The sequence below is a fragment of the Accipiter gentilis genome, chromosome 11 (assembly GCF_929443795.1).
Source record: "Accipiter gentilis chromosome 11, bAccGen1.1, whole genome shotgun sequence".
In the NCBI taxonomy this organism is placed as follows: domain Eukaryota; kingdom Metazoa; phylum Chordata; class Aves; order Accipitriformes; family Accipitridae; genus Astur; species Astur gentilis.
Genome location: NC_064890.1, coordinates 2,163,427 through 2,186,611, shown reverse-complemented (window position 1 = coordinate 2,186,611; position 23,185 = coordinate 2,163,427). Strand labels below are relative to the sequence as shown.

The 23,185-nt window shown below is 42.1% G+C and overlaps 1 protein-coding gene across 1 annotated transcript in view; it reads left to right on the top strand.

Annotated features, from left to right (window-relative positions):
- Positions 1 to 23,185, top strand: part of NET1 (neuroepithelial cell transforming 1) — a 54,733-nt gene that overhangs the window by 6,716 nt on the left and 24,832 nt on the right. The window contains exon 2 of the mRNA XM_049813765.1: positions 22,200 to 22,266. Coding sequence (XP_049669722.1) covers positions 22,200 to 22,266 — 67 coding nt within the window. The remainder of the gene's footprint in view (positions 1 to 22,199; positions 22,267 to 23,185) is intronic.

Here is a 23,185-nt window from a genome sequence, read left to right as displayed (position 1 = left end):
AAATCCAGCAAACTGGAATGAAATCCTGACCTTACTAGACACCTGTTAACTTACTGGGCATCTATTAACAACTATTGGTGAGGGGGAACTGCCTTGTACCTGGTGTTTTTCTGCAAGGGACAAAGAAGGTGTGAGCATACCTGACTAGTCAGCTTCACAGCTCCGGAAATAGTTCCTTTTTTTTTTTTTTGTTAGGACATGAAAAATGTGTTAAAACACAAGGCAGAATTAATTAAACAAGCTGAACTATACACTTCATGTACTTTCAGTGGCCTCTGAACAGGTATCTCTAGGAAATGCTGGTAGTACCTGTGGCATGCTCTTCCACCCCCAGTGTGTTCCCAGTGCAGCTTGGTGTTTCTCAGTGCTTGGAAATGCTGGAAATGAATGAAGTTTCTCATAGGGAAGATGAGATGAGGGTAGGAGGGAAAAGGAAAGAACTGTAAAATCAGTCAGAACTTGCTTTTTCTAAACTGTAGTACTGCTGCTTTCCCAACCTACATGGCAAGTGCCACCAGCCAGTTATTAAAACCTATTAAAACGTTTCAGCACTCTCAACATCCCTCTATGTGAATGTTGATTGTGGGTAACATCAGTCTCTAAATTACTATATGCTGATGATAGCCTGCTTGTTATTGTCTTGTAAAACAGAAGTCATGCTACACTTACTAAATAATTATCTTCACTCACAAATCATTATCCTCAACATCCAGTTGCTTAAGCCTAGCTATTACTGCTTCAATTAATATTTTCAGGGCAAGCTCATCACAGATGCCTTGCAGAATGCTCTCTTCAGATAAGTAGCTTGCTGTGGATGAAGATAGGATATTACCGCCAAGCCTAGACAACTTCAGTCCTGTGAGTCAAAAGATAAGGATAGCATCTCTCCTGTAAACATGGTCCCTTGATGATAAGAATGAGCACTTCAGGGCTTTTGCATCCAGTGAAATAATCTTTGTGTGTGCTGAAGGTATCTTTTCTACAATTAGGGATGTTCTTAACTCCAGCTGTCTATTCTGACTGGCAAAGGTTGGTATGAGTCCATAGCAATGAAATGGTTGAGTGTGATGGATGAGTGAGAGAAGACCTCCCTCTTCCACATTTTTTATTTGTGAGTAGCTGCCGTAGTTCTTAAGAAAAAAAAAACAAAGCACTTAATCCAATGCACTTGAAGCAGAGATTGGTATTGCTCTCCTGGTATCTAAAATGCAAATTGTTAAAATATTCTTTCCAAAATAACAAGATAGGCAAACACCTACATTTCCTACTTGGATAAGAATAGAGCACAGTGGTGGTGTTTCTTGCAATTACAAGTAACAGTGCAATAAAGCCTACAAAATGTCCACTTTGTGCCCTCTCATTGCAGACTACACACATTTCCAGATCCCTTGAGCAAGTTTAGCAGCTGCTGGTTATGTTCGCTGATCTCCTGGAATCTGCTGTGGAAAGAGAAGAGATAAAAATCAATGGCACTGTTTGTCTCCTAGAAAGATTAACATGTGAAGAAGAGCTTTATGAAATGGGCCTTGCTGCTTTTGCAGGGAAAGGCCAAGAAAAAGCAACTAATCCTTACCATCTTGCTGACCTGGCGAGGGGAGAACTGACTGATTCCAAACGAGGCAAATCATTTTACTGAAATCATGCAAGTGAGAGACCATCCAGGCATCTACCTCAGTTATCTTAATTTTAGGAGGAGACTCTGCATGTCTTGACTATATCCCCTGTGATCAGAGGAAACTGAAACTGCATAAAGATGGTCTTTCTCAAAGGACTGAATCTTGTACCTGTAATGCAAGAGGCAATAGGTAAAGGCAGGCAGGGGAACACAAGAAAAGGAGAAGTTGGATGAGATGGAAGAATTACTATGTTAGTTACTGTACAGGGTAGGTAGGCTGAGACAAGATTGGGAAATACCAGAGTTCAGCAAACCAAGAATAGCAGAAAGTTAACAGCCTTCCTTCTAAGTAACTATGGTGGGCACAGGCTGCTTTGAGGATAGCAGTGGATGTCTTGCAAGGAGCCTTAAAATGGAGGCAACTGTATGTGGTGCTATAGAAAAAGATGGATCTTCCAAAGGGAGCTGGATGATGCAGAGAGGAATAATGTCATTGATATGGAGGACTAGGAAATTATTTTTGTAGTCATTTGCCAAAGAAGTGTGTGTTGTTGTCCTATATACTTGCTAAAGTCAGGGAAAGTGTTAACATCAGTAATGTATCCAAACAGGGAGCAGAATTTACGTGTTGGGAAAGGCCGCATCTATTCCAAACAAACACTTATTTTTGCCAGAACAAGATTTTGACATATGCTTAAGTGTGAGGTCCAAGTCATACCAAAGTTATTTTGCCTCTAGACTTGTATTCCACTGCCAGAGCGGCAGCCTGGCTGTACCATGTATGCTGCCACCACATTAGGCCTTAAGTCTAATGAGCTTAGATGAGAACAGCCTACAGGTTAAAGAAAAGTTTAAGTTGTGAAGGTGAAAAGACCTGGTTTTATTTACTTAATCCCCTCCTCAACTCCAAGAACGTAACAGACCTTGTACTCGCATCCCTACTGGATAGAAAGGAGTTGTAATAACTTGAGCTTTAACTGTCTGGGAATGTGGAGACAATGCTTAAGACCAGCACCTTGGTGCTTTGGTGCCTTCCATGATGCTGATTGGATGTAAAAACAGCACAGACTCAGTGCAACTGCTTCCCTGACTGCCCTAGCTTCACATGAAAGCCTTGAAACTGTTGAACTTGAAATATTCCACCAGCTCCCATTGCCTGCCCTTAATCCTTTGAAAGGGTTTAAACTCCCAGTCTTATTTCCAGAGTGTTTTCAAGATCTTGGATTGAAAAGAATTGAAAAATTAGTTTCTTGACAAGTTTTTTTCTTAAGTCAAAGAAGAGATGAAAAATGTAAAGACTGCTTCCAAAAATCTTTTCCTGCCCAGGTGGACCCATAAGGCTTCTAATTATCAAATCACCTGTCATTCATTCTCACATGCAGGTTTCCAGGTGGTAGCCAGCAAACCTCATGCTCTTCTTGGTGTGCCTGCTAGAGACATCTCAAAGCACTCTAAGGCTGGCAGTGATCAGTATGTAAGGAGGAACCATAACCTCTTATAAACATAACTAAGCAAATTACTGAATGGGGTGAAGAAAATTGACAGCCTCAAAGCCCTTCTGCTTCTCCATGGACATGGTATTTGACTGAGTTCAATAGAGCGCTGGGCATGTCAAGTAGGGGCAAAATTGTTGTTAACATGCAGAATTGTCTGTCACATGGATAGGCTTTAATGTGCGATATTCTGCAAAGGAGGGTTGGAAATGTGAGTATGTTTGAGAAAGCAGGGTGCTGTAGCACTGTGGCAGCTCTCTGCAGGACTAGACCCAGATATCTGTGTGAAAGGGAAGGCTATGGAGAAAATAAAGGGGTAGGAGGAGAAGCTTGTACAGGCTGAAAAAGAGGTATTCGCATGTCTGATGGGAGAAGAATGAGACTGTGCTGCTGTTTCACTAACAGAGAACTTGTGGGATGTCTTCAACTTTCCCTGTCGGGTAAAGCTTTTCAAATGTCAAAGCTGTGGACTTTATTTTCATTGTTCCTATTCCTACTGAGCTAAATGCTCAGTATTCACATTTGACATCATACCAGATGTCAAGGCTTTCAGTTTCTATTGTATTAGGAAGCTTTTGCTTAATCTATTTTGGTTTCAGTTTTCTGGCCAGCTCTTTTTCTTGCCAAAGTTATGCCAAGTAAACCCCAACCTGTTAGGATTTTAAAATGTTTCTTCTTCCTCTGGGCTTGATTTTGGGGAATAGTTTACATGCAGAAGGATGCGAGCAAATGCCTTAGACCATTTTTCAGAAGTGTCAAAGTAGATGTCCAGCACTAAAGTCACTTCCAGCTCTTATGAAGTAAGAAATCTGCCAAGCTGTTTTCCCTCTTCCGCTTCACAGAAGCAGTTTCTTTTAACACAATAGCACAAGAGAAATGCAAAATACTTCTTGGCCTTCCTTATGTATTCAGGAGGGTGATGTTTTTCTTGAATTTAGCTTATTAAAATATTAGGGGTTTTGTTTTACCAGTATCTTTTTAAGAGTACTCAGGATAAGCTGTAGGTAAATTTTTTTTTTTTTGCCTGAAAAGAAAGATTTACTCAGTCTTTGCCTGATCTAGGACATGGGAATATGATAAGCAGTTGTCTAGATTCACATATATTAAAAGTATGGAGAAATGGTTTAGAGCATTTTAGTGTGCATGTCTAGTGGCTGCAGATAACCCAGAATCTTTCTGTAGATAATAAACAAGCACTAATATAAAAAAATTTTAACATAATTTTATAAATTAAGGATTCCTAAATAGGGGCTTATCTTTGCTGGAGACTTGGAGAAAGACAGTTGGTGGTAACTGATTTTAAAATATATTTATTTATATGTTGTGTGAGATAACTATGGAAGTGGTATCTTTTGGCCATTGTAGTGGATGTTGCTGTCTGTGGTAGTAAGCAAGCACAGTTTGGGAGCCTGTGACTGAAAGTATGTGAATGAGGGAGGCATACTGGTGAATGATAAAGTTTAAATCTTACAATTATAAATCTTGGATGGACCTAGAACTACCCAAATTCTTATGGACATTGGTTGTACTGAGAAGTTGTCATTAGTGTTTGATTTCCTGATTTGCAAATCCTTTCTTGTTGGGCTTTTCAGTAACACTTTTCTTTTGAAACATTGCTAAGATTAAAGCAATACAAAGATGAAAATATGACCTCACTGAAATGGATGGCAAAATTGCCAGTAAACTCACTGGTTTTACCCTAAACTGCTCTGTATAATGGATTTATTTCAAATGCTAGTCAATTTGACAGCCACGGAAACTTCTGACCTCCACTGACTTGCAAGGACTTCCTCTCTGGATACTGGAAAAATTTCATCCCTACCATGAATGCTTGTTTTCTAGGTCTGCTATCAGTTGGCTAAAAGCACTTGTTGCCTTCTCTCTTTATTTTTTTCCCTTTCTCCCCTTCTCTTCTTTTCCTGTCAGATCTGCTGGTGTATTTTATACTTGCGTTTCTGCATCAGCTTTAAATCTGCTATCATCTGTGGTGTTGCTCCGAAGAAACAGCAGGAAACATGGGGTTTCTGGTGAGTGTCAAGCCACTGCAGCAATGAAACTTAAAGGAAAGTTTTGAAATGCCTGAGAAAGGAAAGCAGTGATAAGGCATCCCTGACAATATGTGGAAGGAAGAACCCTTCCCAGAAAGGAACATGATAGTGAGAGATGAACAAACACTGGGAAGCAATGGGGTGAGAGAAACAGAATGATTATATGAGTTTCCCTAAAAAATAATTTATAAGCAGGGAGGAAACAGCTGGTGATGATCTGATGCTGCTAAAGTAAAGCAGTTAATGAGGATGGAAAAGCCTTTTCCCCCCAGTGTAAATTCGTTGAATGAAGTTTAGACAGTACTTAAGCTTTATATGGACAATTCCCAGGGAAGCTAATGGAATTTGACTATTTGTATTCCTTTTATACTGGCAATGTTTGGCTGCTTTTTGAGAGTTAAAAAATGCAAACATTCAAAATACACTGAATTTTTATATAAATTTCAATATTCTGCTCACAGGTAATGGGTACTCATGTTTGCATCAGAGCTGTTCTTGAAGATAGTGTCTCTTATATAGTGTGGGGTTTTATTTAGCATGGGTGTCCTGGTAACTGATGCCTTTTACTGCTATAATTGAAGGGCCTTCTAAAAACCTGCAATGGAAGTGAATGCAGGAATTACTTCATCTGCTAATCAAGACTAGCAGCTGAATATAAAATACTCCAGATTAGGAAAATGCACCCACCAGGTTCTGAAAGAGACTCTAGGTAGATCATTCAACTTGAATTTGGCTTGGAAGCAAGCAGTATCACCTAAGCTCTTCCTGAAAGGAGTTTTGTCTTGCAAGAGCAAGTCCTATGATGAGTTGGCCAATGTGCCACCTTCCACAGAGCTTGTCACAGTGACTGGAATGGCTGTTGCTGAGGGATTTCTGCTTTGCATTTTATGGGGGAAAAATAGTTCATGCAGTGGAGTGTCATGGAGAACTGGGCCTGTGGTAAATGTGGTAGGAGGGTTTCCTCAGCGGGCAACCACTGCTTTACTTTGTGGATGTCTCCTCAGCCACACATGGGCAGTGTCCCTTTCAAGTGTGACTTTGTCACCCCCTGACAAGCCCTGAACACAAAGGCGGCAGGCATGAGCTTCAGAATTAGATTCATCTTCAGAAGTAAACTGTGTCACACTGTTAACATACCCAGTGAGCTGGAGAAAATGGAAGGTGAAGTTTTGTGACTTGCTTCCAAATAGGATTTTAAATGGTCATGAAGTTTGTCCTCCTAGCTGTACATCTTCCTCCCTGCCCAGCTTTTAGACTCTGCAGGGCAAATTTCAGTGGTCCCTGGAAAGCAGCTGCAGTTCCATGTAGTATTCATATGCCTAAATACATACCTGTTCTTTTAACTGTTTAAAATTTGCAGCATCGTTGTTTCAGCTGGAGTGCCTCATCCCTCTGCTGTGAGAAAGGTAAATAATTCTTCAGTTTCTCTGCACCTGTAATTACAGGTTGCCAGCAAATCTGTTTAACTCTGCGGTGCCATAGACTTGGTGGTCCCACAGTTACCACATCCTGGTGAGAGGGGAAGTACCTTATTAAATGTGCTGACATAATTGTAAGCAATTATCTGACCAAACCTTCAACTTTACCTGCAAATGGACAGGAAGGCAGGCTTGATCACAGGCCTTGACTTCCCAGTGCCTTGCCCTCCTCAGGCAACTTTATTTAGGGTTACTTTGAAGTCTTCCCAGAAATTAAAGCAAGGACAGAGGCCCTCCCAGTAGTCTTAATAGGGAGAAAAAAGGCACAGATTATTTCAGACCTGACTGTCAGATGTTTGGATGGATCCCAGGTGGACAAGGCAATTTCTTTGTTCCTTGAGCAGGACCCCATGCTTGCCAACAAGTTCTCCGATGTAAAGTGTATCTGTGCAGCCACAGTCTTACAGGCTTCATGCTGCAAGCACCATCCCTGCTCCATTTGGATGCTTCACTGCTCACCTTTACTCTTGATCTTTATTTTGGTGAAGCCAAAGAAAATGCAGACTTCAACAACAAAAAAAAGGCATAAAGCCAATAATGTAGTTAGAATTGCAGATCCAGGTGGGCCCCACCTTATGTGGAGGAGTAGTAACAACCTTGGCTAAAGTTTCCTGCAAGTTTTAGCAAGCAGTCCCAAGGACAGACAATGATGCAGCCTGGTTTCCAATGGAGCTGGCTTGTGCTTGGATTCTCTGATGTCTTTTTCTCCTCACCTCCATGGCTGAGGTGTAACAGTTCATTCACAACATGCAAAGTTGAGAGAGAAAGGTTTAAAAAAAAAAAAAGGCATGTGCAGATTGAGTCCTTGAGTCTGGGGAATAAATGTAACGTCTGTTAGGAAAGGCATAAACAGGCTTAACCGCTGTTTGGAGCCTGGGCAATCCTGGGCTATGATCCCAGAGGTGGCTGAGCATGATTTGCATACCGCTAATGCTGTTGTGCAAAATACTTTGCTCTTCCTACAATGTGTGGGGTGGCCAGGCAGCAGGAGCTGCTGCAGAGGAGCTCTTGGGAAGGCAGAGCCCTTCCAGTGCTGTTTGGAAAAGGCTCAGGCTTCTCCCTTTTCTCCTCCATCTTTTTCTCGTGTCTTTCTGGACTGCTGTTATGCCCAGGAGCTTTCTTCTCACTGTTGTCCTCCTGTGCTGGAGTGCACACAGGGAACTCCAGAGTATGGAATAAGGGACTCCAGAGCCACTGCTAATGCTGGCTCAAGCAGAGCTTTGTCATTTCTTTTTCAGTACTCTCAGGAGCTGCCAAGCACGCAATGAAGTCGTCTCCCTCTAGGTGTCAGCACTGGATCGGGAAACAGATCTTTTCCTCCTTTCACTCCGGCTTTGAGCTTATTATTTACAATAAATTTACTGGTGAGGCTACATTTAGGATTAATTTCGTTTTACAGAGTCAGATGGTTAGTGCTTCCCCACCCAGGACGAAAGTAAATAATTTCTTGAGTACTACAGGTTGACTTTTTTTCCTTTCCCGTACTGAATTAATATTCTTCTGTGACATACTGTCTGCTGACCATGTCCTTTTCCTAACCCGTTTAAACTCAGTTAGCTCAAAGGTGACTTCTGGGGAGAAAAGCGAGCAGGGACCCGATGCATGTGAACACATCCTGGATGCCCTGGGCTCTCAGCATGTGGGTGGGCTGGAGTTGGAACGCAGCAGGGCTGGGAGCGTTCATCACCTGTCTCTTCACTTAAAAGCTCTTCTGCAAAGTTGTCTGGGTGGTTCCAGATTTATTTCTGAGAACCCAGAATATGTTAGTCTTTGGCATCAGAGAGACCACAAAAACCTACTGCATAAAGTTACAATTAAGCTGATTTCCCTCCCCCGCACATGTAAAGGTCTTAAGACTTTGTAACTGCTTCCATACCTTGCTCAGTGAGAAGTCAGTTATAGTGCTTGGCTTAGTTTAAATCTCTACATGCAAGGTTTTCCAGCGAGCCTAAGTGGTTTAATTCCCATGGGTGACTTTTTTTTTTAATGCCAGTTGTGTTCATGAGTCTCTTAAACTGGCTGGAAAATATCACCCAGAGTGCTACAAAGCATTAACTAATTAGTGGCCTGTACTCAAAGTCTTTCACAAATGACATTGCCATTAGTTTCATGAGACTTTACACTTTGTACAGTGATCTTTCAAAGCAGTGAGCCTGAGCAGCTGACTTTGTTATAACTGTTTTACAGAGGGGTTCAGCTTTGAAACTCAGCAGCTAAGGATAGACTGAGGCTGATGCAGAAGTGCTGACTTTCAGCAAAATGTCTATTAACCACAACACAGCCTGGCCCCTGGCTTGCCTGCCTAGAAGTCTGCCAGCTGCTGTTGGTGTCATGTCCCCTTCCCTAAGGTGGTTTATATCAGTAAAATGCGTTGATGTTTTAACTTGTGCTGTATCAACAGTTGGGAAGGAAGGTGCTCTCTGTAGTAGGTGAAGGGTTGAGATACACAATGTTGTCAATGCAATAGTCCTTATCATTGTATCAAGCCATGTTTTCTGAACCAGGTTTACATATGTAATGTTTTGTGTTGCTGCTTGTTATTTCAGCTGACTAATGGGTCTCCCACTCATTTTTTGACATTAATTCTGATTTGTTAGTGATTATCTCTTTGCATTGTGCCTCCTGCGCTTTGTAGTCGCGTATAGTGGGGCTGTTGCAATACTAATTCATACACATAAGAGGGCAGGTTTGAGATTGTTCTGGAACCTAAATCGATTTTCTTTGTGTAAAGAATTGCTTCAGGATAATCTTTAGAAGAGACAGAGTAATCTTTGTAATAACTGTCCAAGAATGTTCTCTTGAACATGAATAATCACTGGTTGAGCTGAATGAGTTTTAATAATGGATTTCCTGTGGACACGTCTAGCAGACTTTCTCTTTTCTAAAGACTGTACATTCTTTCTAGAGAGGTGCTATTTTCCCCCTGCAATGTGAGATTTATTTTGTGTGTGGGTGGTTTGTTTGTTTGTTGTAATAACTGGAAATTACTATAACGCTTTTAATAAAACTTTGTTATTACTTTCTGTTTAAAGCTTGAAAATAGACTTCAGGTGTATTTATACTTCTCCCATGGAAAGAGATTAGAGGCTCGTGTCTGAACTCTCCTCCCTTTCTCATCATACTAGCTCATATGTCTTCCTTGGTCCCTGAGCAGCTGCCTTTCACTGCCAGCCTCCATAAAATTATCCCTGGAGGCAGCAGTTCCTTGTCTACTGCAGTAACTACATTTTCCCTGATTTCTTAATCCTTCATCTGTATTGTTTTGTCTGAGTTTCAAGCTCTTTTCCTCTCCTTGCAGGCCTTTCTTTAGTCTGTTCCTTATCTGCTACTGCCTCTAAAGCTCCTATGGTCAGATAGCCAAATAACATCTGAAACTGTCATCCCCATAAAGGGAATTTGGCTTCTAGCCTGAGGTCTAACTTAATCTCTACCACCATCCATGTGCAAACTGAGCTAAATTGGCCACATTAGGAGAATGGAAGGTATCTCAAAGTGGAAATTGTCATCTAAAACTTGAACCAAATCATTTGAGAGCTGATACTCCTCTAATGCTTTCCTACCAGCAAGACAGAGTGGAGAGCCTCAGCAGGAAGCATCGTGAGGTATGTTCTAAACACATACAGATGGGCATGGAGTCAGGGAGGATTGAGAAACACTGATGTGGTTTTATGTTGGGGTTCTGTGACTGCGAGATTAGGTCAGGCACAGGTACCAACCATTTGGACCAACTTCACTTGGGACTCACTACTGAAGCTCTCATGGAAATGGCAAGGCTGAAATGCTGCATGAAAAGAGGAATCTGAAGCCTCTCAACTCGCAGGGGAAAGGAGGCAGTTCAAAGTTAAAGTAGTGTGAAGAAAGGTAGTCACAGTGAAAAGGAACAGTTATCTTGCCTGAGCACAGAAGGCACACTAGTTAGTGCCTTAAATGAATTTAACAAAACAGTGCAAACCCTGTTTGAGTAAATGAGCTCTCCTGGGGTGGTTACTGGCCTGTGTCAACTTAGTACAGGTTGATCTGTTACTGGCTTGCAGAGGTGCCTGGGATATCAACACTAAATGTATTTACTTATTTTTACATTTAGTAAGAAAAGAATGAAAGGGACTGTGCCTTCAAAAAGTAAAAGCCTTACATCTCTTTTGTAAGAGCAAAGTACACCTTCAAGTCCTTGTAATGTTTAAATATTTAAAATATGAAGTCACTCAGTGCCGCCTTACCACCCACCTACTAAGGTCTGTTTCTCTTCTGATCTTACCATTTAATTGTATAGACATTACATTATACAGCTCCACCCTGCAGCCATTTCCTGCCCAGCTCCTTAGTCCTTGGTATTTTCTGATTATTTTTTTCTCTTGTCTTCTTTTCTGTTTTTCCTATGGCTCCATTTTTTTTCATCCATGGTTCCTCGACTGCTTTTGCCGGCTTACTCTGCTCTGCCCAAATCTAACCCTGCCCCCGTTTCTACTTTGCTGTGTGGGATAAGTGCTAATCTCCTTCAGCCTGCAAAGCAATGCGGGGCATCTTTTTATAGCCCTGACAAAGATGAGAAGGAGGTGAACTTTCCTAAGAACATAAGAACTGGTTCAGAACAAGGGTCCCTCTGACCCAATGCACTGTTTCCAACAATGATTTAGGTGTTAAGTAAGAAAAAGACTGACATCTATGAAGCTCATTTCTCTTATACTGTCTCAGTCTCCACAAGTTTTCAAGTTGTCTGCTTAGTAGCCCCCAGTAAATCTTTTCCAAGGCTTTGTCTAGTTTTGTCTTGATCCCATGCGGACCTTGCATCCAGGGCAGCTTTTGGCAAGGAGTCCTGCAGGTCATTTGTTTACCTGGGGTGTTCCTGGTGGGGCCATAGCCAGAAAAGCCTCTCCTGCACCAGAATGGGCAGGAAAAGGGATGTAACCTGCCCGCACCCCAGTTATGCTGTATTTTATGGCTTCTGCAGAGCTGCCTTGAGCAGTAGGAAAAATGCTGGCTTAGGTTATTTCAAGCCAAAGCCATCCTGTGGCTTGATTTGTTTTTGTTATGAATCATAAGTAATTACAAGCATATTATTCTAGTGCTGATGAGTCCCCACACTGGTGCTATAGCAAAGGGCAAAATGGCTTCCTTTAAATACACACGTGGCAGTACCACCGCTGTTACATATCCCCCATCTCCTCCAGTTTTAAGAGAGCCTTGAGCTGCAGTATGGTCCTGTATACTAGAAAAAAGCTATGCTAGTACAAACAACTACATTTCAGCTGTTCTTTAATAACTCTATACATGCATGTGTTCAGCCTCAGCAAAGATGATTGTCTTTCACTGAGCAAAAGCCTAACTGAACTCTTGCTCAGACTACCTCACGTTTGCTGCCAGTGTTTCAGCTGGTCAGTGGGAACTTGTTACACCATGTTAAGTTGCTGTTCCAGCTCTTAAGCCCTACAAGTGTCACAACTGCATTCATACCAGGGGCTGCAGCGACAGTTTGCACAAAAAAAGAAAAACATACAGCTGAAGTGACTGTTTGTATAGCTGCTTAGAGTTAAAAAATAGAAAAGTTTGTGCCTGTCAGCACTAAAATGTATGTTTTCCTGAATGTTCTCTTGTGATAACTTCTAATATTTATTGGATTAAGCTTGGTTCCCACAAGAACTCAAAATAGTTGTCTGGATTTGAACCGACGCAGTCTTCCTCAGCTGGCATGGCTGCCGGGCAGCAGAGCTCGCTCCCATGGCTTCTGGGCACTTGGAATTCTTCTGTCCTGACTGCTTTCCCCTGAGAGTGTTCAAAATAGGTATCGCAGGGGAAGGGGCTTGTGGGGGTGACACTAAGTGGAAAGAGTGATGTTTAAATACAACTAGCTTCAGCTGAACTTGGAGCCTTTTGCTCCCTGCCTGGAAATGTTTGAAAAGTTTAAAGTTTACTTGGAGCCCTCAAGAGCTTGTTTTTGTGGGAATTAAAAAAAATCAGGTAAAGTTAATCCAAAAGGGTCAGCGGTTCATTAAAGCACCCAGCGACAGTGGCCTTCACTTTGGCACACAAAACCACCTAAGATGGCCTTATCTTCAAGTCTAATCTCTATGAGACAGTGCTTTCCTGTAAGCATGACTATTGTTTATAACATTTGCTTCCTTTCTCTTTCTTCCTTGAATGCAGTCCAGATATTTGTGGCAATTTTTGTGCTTGTGCATTATCACCTGGTCACATTAAGTTTAACATCTCTGCTTTGAGAAGTCTGCTTTTATTTTTTTTAGTGGTGGTGGTTTCTCTGGAACACAGCTCATTTCTGACCTTGGGACCAAAATTGCGGAAGAGGGTGTGAACTATTTAGAATAAAGCCTGACTAAAGATTTCTCTAAGCCTTTAGAGGTACCTGCTATCAACTGTACAGCTAGGATGACATGGTCAAATGAGTCAAAAATGTATTTATGAATATTGCATCTGAGCTCTAACTAGAAATTTTGTCAGCTGGTATCTCCTAAGCACTGCATGGAAGATTAATTTCACCTAACTTTGGTCACCTAAAAGCTGATTGCTTAAATCTGAGCCGCACACAAGGTTCCTTTATAGCTGGTGCAGAAAGAGAGGCGCCTCGAGGGCATAGCCAAGCCAGCTTAAAATGCCTGGCTGGAGGTGTCAGCCTCTCTCCAGGAGTGACAGGGGAGCCTGGACAACTGCCTTCCCGTCAGGGGGCTGACAGATGAGATGAGCCCTGGCCTGGCTATAGACTGAACAGGAAAAGGGGAGCCGAGGTTTGGCATGTGGTGTTGGTGTGGTTTTATTTCTGTTCCTGGTTTTTAATTGGTAGGATTATCTTCTAGCTCATCATTCATGCGAGAAGTCGTGCACAGCCGACAGACCTGATTGACAAGGGCCTGATGCACGAAACAGCGGCTCAAGAGCTGGGGTTGCATTAGCTCTGCCACAGGGAGCCGTGCTCTTCTGCCAGAGATGATCCTGCAGCAGTGAGAGCGCTTGCACGGCTGCTGACAAGCAAAATATTTTGTCAGCAGCTGCACTGCTTCTCCCTACAGTCCTCCTGCCCCCTCTGCTTCAGCATTTACATCATATCTCTGTAAATGAGAGTACAAATAGCTCTGTGAAGTGGGCAGAATTACTACACGCAGCACGTGATTAATCATGTATCAGAAGATGTTAGTTCTGTCAGCAGCTTTCATTTTTCTCTTAATAGAGGAATAAAGTTTTTCTCTTCCTAGTGATGGGTTATTGCCGTAATCCTCTCTTACATGCTTGCAGGCAAGAATACCTGCTTACAGAACTGGACCTTTCTTTGTACAGCTCTGCCCCTGCGTGCCATAAGGCTGCGCAGAGGAGACTCTGCTCTTGCTGTCTTCCAAAGCAAAGCACGGATCAAGGCAAGGACGAATGCCTGGGTGAGGGAACAGCTGGGCGATGCTCTGGGGCATCACTGGCATGAAAACACTAATGCTGATGAGTCTGTAGGGACACCAGCTCCCTCCTGTGCCCTGTAAGAGGGATCGTACTTCTAGAGCACCACAGTTTCTGCTCGTGCCTAGTGAGGCTTCTGTCCTCTCAGTTTGTGCATGGCCTGGATTCATGGACTCCTTGAGGCATCCAGGTTTTCTTTTGTTTCCTCAGCAGTATACGTTCTCTGGGATGTTTACAGTGTTCCCATCATGAAGGCAGTTGAAGAAGGTCTGTGCAGCTGCAGAATTGTCTCAGCAGGCCAGCTTGCATGCAAAGTGGACCGAAGGTTTTCCTACCCAGGCTTATGTTTGCTACCTCTTGGTTTGGCCAGCGCAAATGTTTGCACAGTCGTATTGTAAACTAAATCACTGAAATGGTACTCTTACAAATAATCTTCACAAAAGGCTATTGTTATCTGTTTCATTTCAGTGCTTGGTCATGGTATGTTGCGGTGTGTCCTTCAACTAGAAGCCTTTGAAAAATGTCACTGTGTGCTAAGCATAAACATTGAAGTAACTCGAACAGTTGGACATGGATTGGGGTGGGGAAGAGAGGAGACTTGACCATGTGCTACTGAAAAGTCCTTCTCTTTCTCCTACAGAAAGGTCTGACTGCCAGCCTTAGCAACAGTGCTAAGGAGCTTAGCGTTTACCAAATTTGACTTGGAGCAGATACTCAGCTGGGGAGGGAAGTGTGAAGGCAAACTGGAAGGAAGATGCTTGGGTCATAAGGGAAGTCTGTGGTGAAAAGATATCACTTCAATCCTCAGATGAAACTAGATGTTGCTGTGTTGGCTGTGGTGAGAGTGTTAATGTGCAGCTCTGGAGAGGTCAGACGTGATTATTTAAGGATATCAGTGCATGTTTAATCTGCTTGGGGCTTATCTGCTCGTGTTCAGTGCTGCCGTTGATTGCTTCTTCAGACAAATAGCTATAATATTCCACCAATACCTGTGAGGAGCAAACACTTCTAAAATGGAAAATCACTCTTCCCGTTCAGCCTGCACTGAACTTCATAAAACTATTTAAACAAAAATTTAATGTTCTTTGTATAATTTAAACCTGCCCAGAATGTCTGAAGGCGCTTCCTTTTAGAAGCAGAGGTTGTTCCAACATAAAAGAACAAATAATGGCTATTCCAGAGTGTCTGAAAAGTACAAGAAGTTCTCAGCTCAGCAGTAGCACTGCTCGGTCCTGTCCAAGTGGTAGATGGATTGAAGTGTTTTTGATTGCTGCTTAACTCCACTGCCATGGGTTTTCATGGCTTTGCTATTTGAAAGCTGAGACTGCTAGAATTACTAATTGCACCAGTGTTGCAAACCGTGATGATGATGCTGCCAGAAAGTTATTGCAGTTTTCTAAACCACATTTCCAGAGAGCAACTCCGTCATTCTTTTGCGCTCTATATAATTACGGCTGTAAGTATCCCGCTTCCTTTTGTGTGCTATTGGCAGTGATAGCATTAATGAGGTAGCATTAATGACAGAGAAGCAGTCTGCAAACTTGAACTCCATGCGGAGTTCACCAGCACCATTTTCCTCTCAGCCATTGAAGTACTGAGTCCTTCTGTTTTGCTTTTAGATATTGAAAATGTCTGTCAATAGATTTTTCTTCAAGTAAGGCTTTTACCCTGGAGCTTTTCAAGATAAGGAACCGTGACAAGAACTGCCGTAAGTGCCCTTAGTCAGAGTTTGTTTGCATAGTGCTTGGGAGGCCTCTTATACTGGCCAAAGCCTCTGGATATTGTTGAAGTGGAAATATTAACTATAGTAAGTTGGAAATCCAGAGGCTCTTTTTTTTCCCCCTGCAGAAAAGCTTTAACTTAAAATTCAAAAGGCTCTTTGTGAAGCTTTTCTGTTCTTGTCATTCAAAACAGGATTCACCAGTGTGGCGTGCTCGTTTGGGGAAAGACTTACTTTTAATCTGTTCATGTTGCTGTAATATTCACCATCTTAGTACTTAACTGGTGCAAGTGGTTTATATTTAAGAACAGCTTGCTCTGAAAACAAAAAAAAGGGGGGGTTGGAAGTCAGAGGGGAAGGAAACACAGAATTGCTGCCCAGTCTGAAGAATGTATTTTGGAACTTTAAAAAGTTAAGAGAACTGCCAGATCAAAGCATTTCTGCAGTTTCCTGGATAAGTCATCAAAAAATAAGTAAAAAAAAGAGTGCAGACTGTCGAATGATGCTGACTAGGCGGTGCGGATTTACAGTAAAAAGGGAGAAAAATGTTTCAAATCACATTAATGCGAACTTGCTCTAACCTGATGAGTGAAGCTCTTCTGTGCTTTATCCTCTAGTCTGACTAATGGGAATCTATTCTAGCACGCCCTTTGTGGATGTCTTTTGGATTTTTGTTGACCCCAAAATCTTATTTATGGCTTTTTTTCTTTTTCCCCCTCCTTCCTCAGAAAAACACAGCAAAAGTCAACACAAAAAAACCCTGTCTCTGGTTGAAGACAAGCAATAAAAAGATGCTTAAGAAGCAACACAGTATTTGAAAGAAACATTTGCTTTTTGATAAATTGATTTAAGATTAGGTGTGTGTTTTCACTGCTGTTCACCCTTCCCTTCTGAACTTCAAAATGTGTCCAGCTCTGAAGGGAATCATTAACCCTGAAATTAAATTCTGAGGACAAATTTGGCCAAGTGCTCACTGCCATTGCTACATCCATACCGTCCTGTGCTGGTGAGAGGATCCCGATGTTTATTCAAGGAAGGTGGTGAACAATGACTGTTTCCTTAGTCTGGCTTCAATGTGAAACAATTGAGCCTGCCCACTTGCCTTTATCAATATGTTATCTACTAAATTGCCCAAACTTCCTCTATTAAGATTATTGGGGCCCTATCTCCTCCCTTGCTATGTTGCCGAACAGGTTTTGTGTTCAGGACTTCCCCTGCCTCTCTCAATGTTGGTAGCTGGTTTTCTAAACATGTTTGCAGGCCTACTCGAAAATACAGATGACACACACTCAATTTTAAGGTTAAAAAATACTTCATAGCTAACCTGCCTATGGACCATCAGCATGGCAATCTCTATTTTAACAGGCTCTGGAAAGATTTACTCTTGGCAAGACTGGCAGTATCATAATTTGCTGGTAGGCAGCCTGGAACATTAATTTCTTGAAGCAAACAGGGGGTACCAAAACAGAAGTGTTTGTACTTTCTGTACAGTCTCAACAATATTGCCCTTCCCCTGCTCTTGGTTTGGGGAGATTTGCTTTGCCAGTGTGTTGCCGCAACATTTTACAACTCAAAAATTATTTTTGTGTTCACGTAATTGTCTTCATAACCCTGAAGTTCTTAATCACTTTGAAATAGGTTTCAAAGTTACATGAATCAGCCAGCTATAATTAACACTTTCTGCTTGTCTTGAGCCTGGTAAGATAAGAAAAGAGTCTGTATCTGCTCATCCTGTCTTAAACAAGGAAATTATGCTGGAGACAGTCTATCAAGAAGAATCTTTTCAAGGAAGTGACTGAACACAACTTTAGTCTTTTCGTTTGGGTGACACAGCAGGAATATCTATGGATGTCCCTACAATAGGGCTGGGCTCTTGCAACAGCTTTGCCGTAAACACAACAATTAACTGTATGGCACTAGCATAATACTTTATTCTGCTATTTTCAGGTACTAAAACATTACATCCAGGCTACTCTGCACTTGTTTCAATCAATCATACAGTGTTTTGACCAATGACCAACAGTGCAGTGCTCCATCACACAGCTCTGCTTTTTCTCACATTGTGAGATGCATTAGGTAAAACTTCCAGGATTGCTCTTACGGTCATTGCTGACGTTTAATTCACCAGCGCTGTCTTCAGATTCTTGACAGACCTTGCAAGAGATGCCCAGCTGAGCACTGCAATCATGAGTCATCTATTTGCACGTAATATGCGCGGTAGTCATGCAGGTGACTAAATTTGGCTCTGTACTTTTGAAGAGCTTTGCAGGCTCTAGCAGAGCTACAGGCAGAGCAAAAAATCAAGCAGTTCTGCAGGTAATCATCCCAATGATCATTGTTTAAATGGTACCTCATCAAGGCTCAGTTAGCAAGCAGTGACTGGAGAGGGGACACCGGGATGAGATATGATGAAGCTTTGAGATTACAGAGCATGCTTTCCTAAAGGTCTTTTTTCCACTTGGCACGAGAGTCTGCTTCCCTTGATATCTGTCCGTTTGCCACTCCTTATGGTTCCTGGCAGATCTCAGCTCCCCATACTTGGCCAAAGACTTGAAAAGGAAGGAGGATCAGTAAGATCTCTTTACACCACAAAAGGCTCATTCCTGTTAACAAAACATGGTTGGGAAATGCCTGTGATACCAAGATCTAGAACAAATAAGAGAATTCCTACTCCCAGACACTGTTGATGTTGGTGGCATGTGAGAAAGAGCAGTTTCTGACTTCTGCTTTGCCCTCTTCTCTTGATTGAGTTCTCTCACTGGACCATTGAAGAGGAGGAAAGAACAGCCGGTCTATAACAGGCTCTGTTGTTGCAGAAGATCTGTGTTGGGTGTTTGGAGGACTGAAGGGAACTTTTTAACTGGGGCAGATATTTCTATATTACATGCCTTTTGTGGGAGGGATTAGCTGCATTTCTCCCCACAGCTGAGTGACCAAGGGAGAAAGTTTAGATGATGGAGTCTGAGATGAAGAAATTTCTCTTCAACCCTTGTAGACAACTGGAAACAAAGCTGCCTGTAGATTTTTTTGAACCTTAATTCTTTTGTACTCCTCACCCCTACAACTCATTTCAAAATGCTGAGGTTTCCAAGTTAATGCCTCTCGTACGTGACCATTTCTCCTTTCCGTGAAAGAATAGTGGCTATGTAGTATTGATATTAAGCAGTAGCAGTAGAGAAGTTAATACCTGTGTGATCATCTCTGCAGATTGTCTTTTGGAAGATACCATCAGGCAGGTTCCCAGGAGACACCAAAAAAAGCCTTTTTCAAGGACAGTGGGGAGGCATCTCGGGCATTTAGTTATATGAGTCCCACCCCAGCTCTAGCAGAGGGGAAAGTAAAATGCTGCATAGGCAGTCCCACGAGGTACATTGCTTTACAGCGTGCGTGCCAAAATAAAACACTGCTTTGGATTAAAACCTTATTATAATGCCTGTATAATAGGAATGAAACGCGTTGGGCAGTAAATGAAAACCTACAGTGGTTGCTTTAAACCTATGAGTGTAAGAGGACATGATGATAGCTGTACAATACCTTTAAATTTGAGCTTTTTGAAAGGCTGCTGTAGCCAGACTCACTTGATTATACCCCATAAAATCTCCATTTGATTGGAAGCTGAGTGCATTAGTACAAATGGGCCAAACTCCTGCTTGTTCTCAATGGCAGCTTCATACCTCCAGTCCCGTTGCTGCCTGTGGGCAGGGGGCACAACTTGAGGTGCACCCAGGACCCCAGACAATGCAGCTGGGGCAGTTACAAGCAACCCACATCCATACTGGGCTGACTGGGAGTTATTCTGAACAGTTTGCAAGCCTCATGTGGCTTCCAGGCCACAATTTGGCTGCCTCTGGTGTCAGAGATCAACATTCATGCTATAAAATTCTCCTGCTTCTCAGCATGAAAGCTCATGCCTGCCTTAGAGACGGAGGCTTAGTCCATTCTGGTAGCTCTTTATAGCTGTGCATGGCGCAGTTTACAGACCATTAATTATCTCTTTGCTTTTCTATCTGTAGTCAAGGAAGGTTTAATCAAACTCATAAATTTTGGTCTGGGCAGCCTAGCAGGTTAGATGTTGGGATTAAACAGTGAGGATTTTTCTTTCTCATGAGAAAAAATGTCTCTATTTTAAATTTCAAAGAAATCCGATGCTCATTCCCAGATTTTTCTTCCCGAGCGGTATGTACTTTTATAAATCCCAAAGAATGTTCCCTTCCAGAAGTTTCTTCTCCATCTAGCAATCAGTGTACTGGTATGCAGCTCTTGGAAATGCCACTTTCCTTTCTGGAGCAGTGTCACAGACATAGTGATTGTATTAAAAGGCTTTAGCTGATCCTAAGGTACCTGGAGGTCATGTGCTCTGAGGAACAGCTTCCTCTGATTTTACATAAGTCATAATTCCTGCATATGGTACTTTGAACAAGCTTATTTTTTACTTATATATTTATAAATTTTAGGTATTTATTTTAGATATCTATATGTTTAGGTATCTAAGTCTACATGTATATATCTAACATAGAAGGCATATTTACTATTCTAACTACTTTGAAGCCCATGACAATATTCCTGCTTCCTGGGTTTCCACTGCAGATGCTGCTTGCTTAGCATTTTCACTGCTTACACGGCAGCTACCTTGCTTGAACCCTTGGAGAAGGCGAAATGCTCCCTAAATAGGTCCTGAGGGGACTTCAGCCACCCCAGAAGCTGCAGGGAAGTGTTACTCCTATTCCATGGGACCTACTGAGGTGGCCAAACAACTCTCACTCCCTGTCCGGATCAAAGTATATAATTTTCTGCCAAGGCTGCTTCAGCTTTTTATAGGTATCAGACACATCCCTTCACCATGAGTGGGGAATGAAGATAATATGCCCTTCTTGCATGTAGTGGTCTTGTCTCTTTTGTACCAGGTGCCAAATAACAGTTTTGGGTCATCTCCTTGGGTCATCCCAATTAACAAAATCACTGCCCGGACACTGGTCCTTCCTACAGTGAGGAGCACAGAACCAGCTCAGGCATTAAGCAGCTGGTTAGATTTCTTGTCAGATTTGAGTTTGAAGTAAAATATGGTGTCATGTGTGTTAACAGACATATGCTAAGCAAAGGGTCAGCATAGAAATGTGTTTCTGGAGGAAAAGTACTAATAAGGTCACCTGTGCAGTCTATATCTGCTGCATAAAATGTCTGCCTCATCACCAAAAGCATCTTGTATTCATTCACATCTTGCTTCCAATAAGGTACACTTCATAAAATATTTATCTTGTTGCTCTGCACTAGCTGGTAGAAATGCAAAAGTATTTTCTCTGTGGTTGACTTATATTTTCCAAACACCAATCCAGAACACCCCACCCTGCCCAAACCTTTTACAGACAAATGCTTTTTGTCTTCCGATAGGGAGAGCTGCTGACATTAAATACTACCAATACTTTGTGAGATGAATTTTCATTAATGCCTGAGCAATACTGGAGCGCAAGTCCCCTGAAAGTCAGAAGGATTTGCATTCCTACATTATTTCCAGGTTTCTGATAATCCTGTGGGATCTCAGAACGAAGAAGAAAGGTGCAGCTGGCGAGGAGATGGCTTTTCTGTCTGAGTTCGTGACAGCAAGGGGGAAATCTTCTCCCCATTAGGTGACGCAGCTGGCTGCCTTTGAAAAAAAAACGTGTGTCCCGTTTGGGACTAAAATTCTACATGCAGAAACCCAATGACAGACAAAAATGTTTCTCCATACTACAGCCAGAATAAGCTTTAAAAAATTGTTGCTGGAAACATACCTTAAGTCCACCAGACAGTGAAAGTTGGAACGTAACTTGTTTGCTTAACTCGGTGCTAGTACAATAAATGACTTGCATAAGGCAGTTCGTTTACCATTGTTCAAAGAGCAAGGATTATACAAACGGTCTATTGTGTGTAGTGCTTTCTGGTGGTTTAACTTTCTTGGATTGAGAATGACTTAATGAAAGACCACAACTCAATTCCTGGTTGTAATTTTATGGGAAACTACAAGGCTGCATTGTCAAAGGTGCAGCTTGTTGCCTCCTTTCATTTCAGCTTCATTAACCTTGGAAAATGAGGCCACAATATTATTATTTTTTATTATTATTATTGTTTTATCCTTCCTCTTGGTCAGATTGGCAGGTTTGTGGTCAAGGAGATATTTTCCTCCATACCAGCCTGCAGGCCCCAATGGGAGGTTTTTGCCTGCCTCTTTTGCATGGAGCCATTTATTGTAGAAAGTGGGATTTTTAATCTAACAACTGCAATCATCATGGGGAATACTGGCAGCTCTTTAGGAAGGAGAGACCAAAAGATTATGCTACATCATTGTCTTTGTGACTTTTGTGCTAACAGCTAAAGATGTATGATACCATCAAAGCTGTGGAAATCAGATGTAGTTTATCAATTGCTACAGCAACCTGTAAGTTATTTACCTTATTCCTTTTTTTCTGCTTACAGGTACCCTCTGAGACGAGGCAGCTCTTTCACATTTCTGACTCCGGGACCACACTGGGACTTCACCCTGGTGAGTAAAACAGCTGGTGGGTTCATATTGCAAAAGCACACAAACAAAAGCAGGAATACAGAGGTGAAGGTCCTTCTGTCTGGAAGAGAGAGAAAATCAACACGTTCCTCTCTACCTGGCAAGACATTTTCTGAGCCACTGAGGCTTCTGAGCTTTAGCTGGAGAGTGCTTTCTGCACACAGGGATTGAGAGAAGGCAGGATATCCTGGACACTGTGGTTTCTTTAAAAACTTCTTATTTTTTGTTGTGTTTCAGCAGTCCTGCTAACTAAGCTGGCAAGGCAATAGGCAAGGTGTAAAATATGGTATAGAAATAAACCTTTTTTTTTTTTTTTAATTAAATAAAAAAATCTGTATTTTATTTGGTAGAGAGAAACCACCTAGAGCAAGTGCATGGCCTAACTGCTGTAAGCCTTGTACTCCGTTCTCTTCATCCTTTAACATGCATCCCATACTAGGGAAGTGGTTCGGAGCCAGCCTCTAGAGCTGGCAGCTGAAGATGGACCACTCTGGAGAGTGGTTCAGAAGACCAGCACTGGGTTTGTGTTCTAAACAACTGCTTCATGAGGTCTGTCCTGCTTCATGTACTGAGGATTTCAAAGCGATTAGTCAGCTCAAGTAGGTGCATAGTGCCTGGTGTTGTGTATATAGATCTTATCCCATCTTAAAGCTCATTTTCATGAGCTGCCTGAGCTGATTTGTCCCCCACTGCCCCTGGAAGTGGTGATCCTATTCTCGGCCAGCAAACTGATCTGGCTGAAAAACTTGCCTTACCAAAAAGAAAACAAAGAGTTTTGGATGAGCTGAACCAGCTGATTGCACAAGCTGTATGAACGCCTGTGTCTGCACAAGGAGGGGCGTGAGAACGTGTCTGGAGGTGGGGAAAAGGACAGGACTACAATTTATGAAGGAAATCCCAT